Raw genomic sequence first — 11408 nt, 5'->3', positions numbered from 1 at the left:
TTAGTGCTGAGTACAGATAAAGTCATTGTAGTGGGTGACTTTAATATTCATGTAGATGTTGAAAATGACAGCCTGAATATGAACTTTAATTCTATATTGGACTCTATTGGATTTTCTCAGAGTGTTCACAGACCGACTCACTGCCTTAATCACACCCTTGATCTTGTGCTGACTTATGGCATTGAGAGTGAACAGTTAACAGTGTTCCCTCATAACCCTGTCTTATCTGACCATTTTCTGATAACCTTTGAGTTTACATTACTTGACTATACAGTTTCTGAGAAGAAATTTACGTATAGAAGGTGTCTATCAGAGGATGCTGTAACCAGATTTAAAGAATTAATTCCATCATCCTTTTCTTCACTGCCATGTGCAGATATGACAGAGGACGACTACATAAACTTTACTCCAGCAGCACTTGACTCTCTTGTTGACAGCACTATAGTTTCAATGCGTACAGCACTGGACAATGTTGCCCCTCTGAAAAGGAAGGTAATCAGTCAGAAGAGGTTGGCTCCTTGGTATAATTCACAGCTGCGTGCTTTAAAGCAGACTGCAAGAAAGCTGGAGAGACAGTGGTGTTCCTCTAATTTAGAAGAGTCTCAGTTAGTCTGGAAAGATAGTTTAATAATGTATAAGAAAGCCCTTCGTAAAGCTAGAACTGCTTATTATTCATCATTGATAGAAGAGAATAAGAATACTCCCAGGTTTCTTTTCAGCACTGTAGCCAGTCTGACTAAGAGTCCGAGCTCTGCTGAGCCAGTTATTCCTTTAACTCTCAGCAGTGATGATTTCCTGAGCTTTTTTATTAATAAAATTGTTTCTATCAGAGAGAAGATTGATGGAGTCCTTCCCACTATTATCAGTGATGTATCATCAAGTACAGCAGCTTTAGAAGTATCTTTAGAACCTGATTTGTATTTAGACGGCTTCTGTCCAGTTGATCTCTCTGAGCTAACAACAGCAATAGTCTCTTCTAAACCATCAACTTGTGTTTTAGACCCAATCCCAACCAAACTGTTCAAGGAGGTTTTCCCATTAATTGACACTTCCATATTGGATTTGATCAATCTGTCTTTGTTGACAGGATATGTACCTCAGACTTTTAAGGTTGCTGTAATTAAACCTTTACTTAAAAAACCTACTCTTGATTCAGAAGTGTTGGCTCATTATAGACCTATATCCAATCTCCCTTTTATGTCTAAAGTTCTTGAAAAAATAGTTGCAGCTCAGCTTTGTGATCATTTACACAGAAATAATCTGTTTGAAGAGTTTCAGTCAGGATTCAGAGTGCATCATAGCACAGAAACTGCACTGCTGAAAGTTCCCAATGATCTCCTCTTAGCCTCTGATAGCGGACTTGTGTCTGTGCTTGTCCTGTTGGATCTCAGTGCTGCATTTGATACGGTCGATCACAGTATCTTATTACACAGACTTGAACATGTTATTGGGATTAAAGGAACTGCATTAGGCTGGTTTAAATCATATTTATCTGATAGATTTCAGTTTGTTCTTGTAAATGAAGAATCTTCCTCACACACCAGAGTAAGTCATGGAGTTCCTCAGGGTTCTGTGCTTGGACCGATTCTTTTCACTTTATACATGCTTCCATTAGGTAACATTATTAGACAGCATGGCATAAATTTCCATTGCTATGCTGATGATACTCAGCTGTACTTATCTATAAAACCAGATGAAACCAATAGGTTGGTCAGACTACAAGCATGTCTTAAAGACATAAAGACCTGGATGACTCAGAACTGTCTGCTTCTAAATTCAGACAAAACTGAAGTCGTTATCTTTGGACCTGAGCGTTTCAGGGAGAAATTGTCTAGCTATATAGTTACTCTAGATGGTATTTCCTTGGCTTCTAGTTCTACAGTGAGGAACCTTGGAGTTATTTTTGACCAGAACTTATCATTCGACTCGCATATAAAACAGGTTTCTAGGACTGCCTTCTTTCACCTTCGTAATATTGTTAAAATCAGGAACATCTTGTCTCAGAGTGATGCAGAAAAACTAATTCATGCATTTGTTACTTCAGGATTGGACTACTGTAATTCTTTATTATTGGGCTGTCCCACATATTCTCTGAAAAGCCTTCAGTTGATCCAAAATGCTGCAGCCAGAGTTCTGACGAGAACTAACAGGAGAGATCATATTTCTCCAGTTTTAGCTTCTCTTCATTGGCTCCCTGTTAAATTCAGAATAGAATTTAAGATTCTTCTCCTTACATATAAAGCTCTTAATGACCGAGCTCCATCATATCTTAAAGATCTCATTGTAAGATATTTTCCTAACAGAGCACTTCGCTCCCAAACTGCAGGTTTACTTGAGGTTCCCAGAGTTTCTAAAAGTAGAATGGGAGGCAGAGCCTTCAGTTATCAGGCCCCTCTCTTGTGGAATAAGCTGCCAGTAAATGTCCGGGAAGCAGACACCCTTTCCACTTTTAAGACCAGGCTTAAAACTTTCCTTTTTGATAAAGCTTATAGTTAGGGATGGCTCAGGTGATCCTGAAACATCCCATAGTTAAGCTGCTATAGGCCCAGACTGCTGGGGGGCCTCATCTGTCACACCTTTCCTCACTTTACTCTCTTTATGTATATGTGATATTATTGTGGTCATTAACTCGTGTTTCCCTGTTCCAACAGATATCCTTTGAATGGTGTTACAGTGCCGCCGCCGCGGCAGCCCCCTCCCCCCCTCCCCTCCCTTTCTGTCTTCTCAAACCCCAGCTGGTGGAGGCGGATGGCCACCCTTCCTGGTTCTGGTTCTGCCAGAGGTTTCTTCCTGTTAAAAGGGAGTCGTTTCTCTCCACAGTCGCCTCAGTCACACTCAGGCCGGGAGATTGGACCGAAAAACAAAAAGTTTTCAGTGCAATCTGTTGGTTTTCTTAGCTAGGAAATTGTTTTTGAATTGGCTCTATATGAACGAATTGGATTATTTTATGAATTATGATTATTATTAATTAATTGAATTCCAATTGGCTTGAATTGGACTTACTATCTAAGTGCCTTGAGATGACATTTGTTGTATTTGGCGCTATATAAATAAAAATGAATTGAATTGAATTGAATCTCCAGTAGACTCGATTACTGTAATGCTCTTTTAACTGGACTTCCCAAAAAGAGCATTAAACATCTGCAGCTCATCCAGAACGCTGCTGCTAGAGTTTTAAAGGAAGGGTAGGAGATCCTGGATTTTGAGTCCAGCGAAGCTGCATTGTGAAAATACACAGGTAAAAAGTCCCAACCCTTTTCTTCACTTTCCCCCCGAAGGCACGCCTCTAGAGTACATGAACGAGCACGAAGGTGCACGAGCGCTGTTCTGACAGCAAGCATCGATCGTTGCCGTATTTAGTATTTAGTATTTAGTTTATGCTAACTATACGTTTAATAATGCTAGGTGCTAGCCAAGCTGGCTCTAGTTTAGCTTCCTGCCAAGCTTCGTTCACGGAGCAGGGTACGCGCACAGGGGGAAGGAGGGGGAGGGAGGAGCAGGTTGCAGTTTGATAGACGGCATCAGAATCCAATCATTGTGAACGGTCCGTTCACAATGATTGGATACTGTTTTTCCTAGATTGTACGTTCTAGAGGCCACTAAAACTTTTCATATTTGTGTCAAAACTTTTAATTAATTGGTTGCAATGGGGGTGTGAAGAGTATTTCAAGCAATATGTAAAAAAAATGTTCCAGAAAAAGATCCCCTACCCTGCCTTTAACCCGGACTAAGAGATCTGAACACATCACAGCAGCTTTAAAATCTTTACTCTGGCTTCCAGTCAGTTACAGAATAGATTTTAAAAGCCTGCTGATGGTTTACATCCCAGAACGGTTTAGGCCCAAAATACATCTGTGATATGTTCAGAGAATATAAAGCCAGCAGAGCTCTTAGATCCAAGGACTCAGGTCAGCTGGTCCAGTCCAGAGTCCAGACTAAACATGGAGAAGCAGCATTTAGCTGTTATGCTGCAAATAAGTGGAACAAAGTGCCAGTGGAGATTAAACTTTCACCAAATGGAGACATTTTTAAATCCAGGTTAAAAACATTTCTTTTCTCATGTGTCTATGCATGAAATATCTTTTAACTTATCTAGACTGTTGCTTGTTTTTAAATTAATTTAAATTAATTTATTTGTTTCTTTTTATATTCTTTTATGTATTTTTAATGCTTCTTGCACTCCCTGCTGCAATGCTTTTATTTTATGTAAAGCACTTTGAATTGTTTGTACATGAAATGTGCTATATAAAAAAATTTGATTTGATTTGATTTAGTAAGTTTTACTTACAACGCGATACTTTCTCTTTAAGTATCTCTCCATCTGTAGTGAATTTGTTTCATTCTTGTGAATGTCAGTGGCATCTCGTCCAGTTACAGTTTCTGTGAGCAGAATGCTTCGACTTGCATATGTGACAAAGAATGGTGGAACAAGGACACAGTTCGGGACTGAGGAGGCAGAGACAGTAGGTTTAAATGAGAAAATGAGTTTATTGAAATAATATTACCAACAATCAAAACTAAACCTAGACGATATGAGGGATAAAAGATGCTGGGAAAGAAGAAAATACAGACACAAAATATAAGAAAGGTCATTTTATTCACACAAATAAACTTAAGTTACCAACTACTACACAAAATGTTAATAATTATAACATAAGACTAAAATCAGGGGGCTGGGGCTTCAGTGGGAAGCAGACTACTGGGAAAGTGCCCCTCCTCACTAGCCTGGTTGGGTCTTGTCCAACATCCCAGACATATTCTGAAGACATTTTAAAATCTGCTCTTGGTTTTGCAGAACTGCATCGGACGCCACTTGTGTGCATGGGAGACGGCGGTGAGCTGGGGCATCAGATGGTCCCGGCTGTGGTGTTACGTCTAATTGCTCTTCCTCTAAATAAAGTGTTGAACATGACTGTTTGACTATTCCTTTCACATACTTAACATTTACAACATTTGAACAAAGGGAAATAAATGAGTAGAATCAGAGGAGGGTAAATCTTATTTCAATCTTTTTATTTTCAATGCTAGTTGATAATGTTGAAGTGGTCATTATGAACTATGAAAATGTGAAAACAAGGAATGATTTTAAACATTATTAGATTACAGTCAGGTATGTTGGCCGTATCTTCACATTCAGGTGGATACAAGTCGGTGTCCAGGGGAACATCCTCCACTGAAATGCCTGACAGTGCGTTGAATATGCAAATTTGCTATCCTTGTGCAGTTCAATACGCACAGGTGGCATTCATCAGGTTTACGCAGGTCGTGTACACACTTCTCCGAAGTGAAGAGCGTTTGTTGAATATAACATGGCGTGTTCGTACGAAACCTTCATGCGAAAAAAGTGAGAGAAATTTAGAATAAGAATATGAAAATGTTCTTGCATGAGGCCCTTTGTTCTTTTTTCTCTTATGATAGAAAATTAAATGTAGTCCATTTACCTTTTGAACTTCATCACACTGAAATTAAACAAGCCATCATGACAATAACAGTTAGCTTGTAGCGCCAATTCTATGTAATCGCGTGAACATAACCCTTCAGACGTCACTTTCTGCCGGTTTATACCTAGGGTGCATAACTGAGCTATAGTTTGAGAATAATTGTAATTTAATATTAACACTGGAAGTGCTATCATAATTTGGGTATATTGTTGTCTTATATTAGCCTGGCTGACGCGTCCACATCTCAATGAGAAGGTGGTCTGGGAACTAGGTGTGCATTTTCTCGTATTTGAGGCGTGGTTTACGAATGCCTAGAGCCGTTTATTGGGCGCTACGAATGTCTATCAAATGGCGTCTGGTTCTTCCCATGCTGCTTTGCGCGCGATTCATAGCCGATTGTATCACTTATACCAGATGACGTATGTAGAGCGACAGAAATTCGACGAGGAAGAAGAAGACGCTTTACTGTGTATGAGAAGACGATGGCGTTTAACGATTATTGTCGTTTGTGCAAAGTTAATATGAGGGTAGAAGGCATATACGGTCACTCTGCAGACTCTGTTGGATTAACACTCTACAAGCTTGGGTGTTGCGCATAGACGCCGTCATAAGGGCGGTGGTTTCCAGGCTGCCTTTGCAGTGTGAATGAAATCGCGCGCAAAGCTGCATGGGAATTCCCAGGATAGTCTTATATAGGCGTTAATTTAAATAAAGTTTATGTTAAAGCTGCCGTCGGCAGGTTTTCAAAATTGCGAGTCTAAAGTCGGAAAATTCGAACTGATACAACTTTCAGGTCCCTCCCCCAACTGCTAACAAGCTCCGAATCGCCCCCCAAACCCCTCCCCCTCTGAGGACGAGGTTGTGCACGTGAGTTCACACCAGTGTGAGCGCACACAAGCTGGGGCAGACTCACGCTCAGCAGCGTGTGCACAAGCTGTGATTGACAGGTAGGATTCCTCCACCCTAACTTAATTGGTTAAAAACAGCCGGGAGCGCTCGGTTTTTGCAAGCATGATTACAGGCTTCAAAGGGAGCTACAGATTTCGTTATTTTTCCTAAACAGCCTTATTTAATATTCTACTTCCAGAATCCCATGACAGTTCAAGCTAATATGACTAAAAAAAAATTGCCGACCGCAGCTTTAATGAACAATGATATAGACAATGCTACTGAAAAAAAGTCCCAATATTGCAGAATGATTGTTAATGACAGGTCATAAGCTTTATTTTCACACACAGTTTTATTTTCCCTTTGTCCATCATTACTGGTAAAATACAATTGGCACAAATCTGGAAAATAAGCATTACATAAACAATGACCAACAAGTAAATCAGCAATGCATAAAGAAAATAAACATTATTTGAAATGTTCTTGAAATATCTTCAAAGAAATATAACCAATTTACAAAATCATAAAGTTTGTATCATTATTAACTGATGATGAACCTGCCGGCAAACAGCTGCTTATTTCAACATTCAGAAGTTACTAAATAACACTGGACTGGTGCCTTATACTGCAAGTTCCTTATTCACCATGTATGATCTCTACCGATACAGTATTTCAAGTCTCTTCGTTTAGTTTGTCTTTTTGGTACTGATCAGGTATTGCACAGCTAGTTTAAAGACATTTTTCACAGCAAACAGCTGTAAAAAAAGGCTGCTATGAGAGTAGCAACACAGAACTAAAATACTGTAATCGTAGCTCGACAGCTTGACAATAAGCAGAAACATTGGATCACAGATTACTCCCAGGTCTATTAGGTTCACCACTACAGTCTTTGTTACATTGTTACATTTGAGATATTGTCATCAAACTAATCATTTCAAACATTATGGGTGACTTGGAGAACTCATTTAACAAATGCCAGCCAGTTCGTTATTGACGTTAGTAGAGTTTGAACTAATTCTGCACTGCTCTATATTACTTAATTGAATATAGGGTCAGCTGAGGCAGGATGATCAATAGTATCATAGAAAGCCATATCCAAGAACAAGATTTAATCACAGAAATAACAAAAGGCTAATTTGCACAAAAAAAGGGAAAAAGTTACACCGTAAAACACAATCTCATTTTCTATTGTAGGTGAGAGATATTTAATCTGATAGCATGGAGACAGAAATGAATCGAACTGGCTGGAGTCTGAACTCTTCATCATACATTTTCCCTTTTGAACAGTAAACGAACTGCTTCTTACATTAAGAACTGAGCAACCAGGTTGGCAATGCCCAGTAGGATGAGGAAACTGTGAAAAATAGCTGATGGCCAGCTGAGCCTCCCCTGCTGTTTCAGGGAGATCATGCGAACGAGGGCAGGAAAGACGAACACTAAAGTCAATCCACATGTTGCTCCAGAAAATCTGCCAAAGGAGACAGAAATATAACATCACAAAAGGTCAAAACTGGTATATTTTGGTGACTGTCCCATTACAGTGAAAACTCTGAAATGATGTAATAACATTTCATTTTACAATGACAAAATAATCGGAGGTGCGTTGCTCAAAACGGCTAGCTTTAGTAGCCCCGAATTCGTCGGAACAAAATTGTAAACAGCCGGTATTTTGTCAGATTTTCAACACGTTGGGGATCTACACGACTACTTTGTCGCCTGAAAATTAGGCCCTCCAGAAAAACACGATTTTGCGATCGCTGATTTTATTGCAAAATCAGCAAAATACCGCTGATTATGCGGGGGTCAATATTTTTCAAAAAAGCCGCATATTCACCGCAATAATCACATTTTCCGCGCAAAATATGTGAAATATGCAGGACTCGCTTGATTTCACAATCTCCGCACTTTTCTGCATAAATTTGGGAAGAGAAAAAAAAGTCTAAATGAACCAAATTAACTGGTGATGTAATTTATATCCAACTCGCGGCTTGCGACGTCATTGCCACGACACACACAAGGAAAACAGCACCGTAGCGTGAAGAGAAAATTAACGAGAGACAAAATGAAAAAAGCTAATCGATCTCACCTACCGACGCACATTACTGCCAAAGACCGGGCAAACCAGCACCCCGATGTCTTGCACGAAAGCGGGGGGAAACTATTCTGCACCCCGTGCAACTGTGTGTTGGAGCATAAAAGAAAATCGTCGGTGACGTGCCACTTTACCAGCGCGAAACATTTGAAAATGCTTTCTGCAGCTGCGGAAAGTAAAGCCAAAGCCAGACAGCTGACGTTCACCGAGGCATCAACCTCCAAAACCATTGCGAATGCTACTAGAAACGAGGTAGCATTTATTTTATCTTTTACAATTCTGTGACTCAGGAATGTTTAAGCCATGTTTTTTTTTTTTTACGACTGATTGTGAAACTGCTCAAGTTGTTAAAATAAAAAAACCTTCTGTGAAGTAACTTGGTTCCAGTATGCTTGTTTATCATAGGAGGTCTTTAAAATGACTCTTTTTCATTCAGTAGCAGCATATTTTGCAACTATGCATAATTCACAACTTTTTGCGTAATTCGCAAGTTTCCGCAACTTCTCGCAATTTCACGGCATAAAATCATTAAAAAACCCGCATATTCAATCGCAAAATCCAGGATTTTAGCCCGCAAGATCAAGGATTTATGCCCGCGTTTTTCTGGAGGGTCTAGAAAATGTTTCAAATGGAGCGAAATGCATTGTGGGTAAACGCTCTGCATACTGTCTGATCGATGAGTATGCAGTATGCAGTATGGAAGTATGCGGTTTCGAACACAGCCTGTCTATCGAAATGGATGAAAGCCCATCACCTCCAACTGAACCTCTCTAAAACTGAACTGCTCGTCTTTCCAGCCAAACCAACCATACACCACAGCATCTGCATCCAAACTGAATCCCTATATCTTGCTCCATCAAAGGTAGCTAGAAACTTGGGTGTCATGATTGATGACCACCTAACCTTTAAAGATCATGTTACCCTTGTTGCTCGATCATGCCGCTTTGCATTGCTAAAGAACAGAAAGATCAGGCCGTACCTAACCCAACACGCCACCCAGCTCCTGGTGCAGGCTATGGTCATCTCCCACCTTGACTACTGCAACGCTCTCCTAACTGGTCTCCTAACTGGTCTCCTAACTGGTCTCCTAACTGGTCTCCTAACTGGTCTCCTAACTGGTCTCCCAGCCTGTGCTGTGAAACCTCTGCAGATGGTCCAGAACGCGGCGGCACGTCTGGTCTTCGGTCAGCCTAAAAGAGCACACATCACCCCTCTGTTCATTGAGCTCCACTGGCTACCCTCAGCCGCCCGCATCAAATTCAAGTCCCTGATGTTAGCCTACAGAGTGCTTAATGGAACGGCTCCCATCTACTTGAATGCTCTTGCAAAGGCTTTTGTCACAACTCGGTCACTCCGGTCGTCACAGGAATGTCGTCTAGCAGTGCCTACACCACGCTGAAGACAATCCAGACTCTGTTCATGTGTCGTTCCACGATGGTGGAATGACCTACCGAGCGCTAACAGGGGCGTCCCTGAATATCTTCAAGAAACTCTTGAAGACCCAGCTCTTCAGAGGGTATCTCCTATCCTAGTACTTACCCTGTACTTCCCTACCCCCTCTACTGCACTTTATCTTTCTGTACTTCCCTCGATGCCTGCACTCTATCTCTACCCTGTCACCTCTGACAGAGTCTGACTGGTGGGTTCCTTCTATGTAGCTTATTGTTAGCTTCGATGTTAGCTGTAATGTTATATCCTCATTTGTAAGTCGCTTTGGATAAAAGCATCTGCTAAATGCATAGACATAAACATAGCCAGTTTAATCTCTGTGGCTACTATGAATCAACATCTGCCATTAATGCTACCTCTGCATATATAACACAAAAAAGGTTTAAATCAGCTTAAAAAAATCTAATTTGAAAAGGACTACAGACTACTTATAAGCACTTTACATAAATAAATAAATTAATGAAGAATTTACAAATAAATATGCATTTTAAAAGCGATGAAACCTGCAGAGAATAAGCTGGGAAATGAATGGCCCATGTATGAACCAGTTGGCCTTTCTGTATCTGTAAGTTAACAAGAAAACAACTTTGAACATACCGTATTATAGATCCAATATTGGGATAAAACTTGGCCATTAGAACACCAGATCCAACAATGAAGATGTTCAGCGTGAAAATGTGACAGAAACTGAGGAGACACAAAGTGACATTATTTGCAAACATTACATGAGGAAAAAAGTTCCATAAAAATAAAAACTTATTTATAGATACATATGTATACTGTACTCTTCTGGACAGAGATCTCGGTTGTTGTTCCCGGGATCTGCTGGGGCCAGTCTCCCAGTTTGGCGGTCACGGCCCAAGTGCTCTGATTACTAGTGGTACACTTGCCGCCTTGAATTCCTACATCTTTTCAACTTCCACTTTCAGCACTTGGTATTTTTCAAGCTTCTTGTGTTCCTTCCTCTTGATGTTGCCGTTACTTGGAATTGCTACATCTAACACTACTGCCTTCTTCTGTAGTTTGTCAACCAACTGAATGTCTGGTTGGTTAGCCATCACCTGCTTATCAGTCTGGATCTGGAAGTCCCACAGGATCTTAGCTCTGTCAGTCTCCCATTTTGGGACTTCCACACCGTTATACTTGGCACAGATGTTCCTGTACACTACATACTACAATATTCATCATTCATTTAGGAGAATAAGAATAATCCCAGGTTTCTTTTCAGCACTGTAGCCAGACTGAGGAAGAGACCAAGCTCAGTTGAGCCAGGTATTCCTTTAACTCTCAGCAGTGTTGATTTCATGAGCTTCTTTATTAATAAAATTGTTTCTGTCAGAGAGAAGATTGATGGAGTCCTTCCCACTATTATCACTGATGTATCATCAAGTACAGCAGCTTTAGAAGTATCTTTAGAACCTGATTTGTATTTAGACGGCTTCTGTCCAGTTGATCTCTCTGAACTAACAACAGCAATAGTCTCTTCTAAACCATCAACTTGTGTTTTAGACCCAATCCCAACCAGACTGTTCAAGGAG

At 40.3% G+C, this 11408-nt stretch overlaps 1 protein-coding gene across 3 annotated transcripts in view; it reads right to left on the bottom strand.

Annotated features, from left to right (window-relative positions):
• Nucleotides 1-6637: 6637 nt before the first annotated feature.
• Nucleotides 6638-11408, bottom strand: part of slc38a9 (solute carrier family 38 member 9) — a 46078-nt gene continuing 41307 nt past the window's right edge. For all 3 annotated transcript variants that reach the window (XM_075455949.1, XM_075455948.1, XM_075455950.1), the window contains 2 exons: nt 10468-10557; nt 6638-7797 (listed from right to left, as the gene is read on the bottom strand). In XM_075455949.1, the coding sequence (XP_075312064.1) occupies nt 7632-7797; nt 10468-10557 (256 nt within the window). In that variant the 3' untranslated portion in view covers nt 6638-7631. The remainder of the gene's footprint in view (nt 7798-10467; nt 10558-11408) is intronic.

This window comes from Odontesthes bonariensis, chromosome 22, assembly GCF_027942865.1.
Source record: "Odontesthes bonariensis isolate fOdoBon6 chromosome 22, fOdoBon6.hap1, whole genome shotgun sequence".
Classification (NCBI taxonomy): domain Eukaryota; kingdom Metazoa; phylum Chordata; class Actinopteri; order Atheriniformes; family Atherinopsidae; genus Odontesthes; species Odontesthes bonariensis.
The sequence above is the reverse complement of the archived record's forward strand: the minus strand, read 5'-3'. Positions and strand labels throughout refer to the sequence as shown.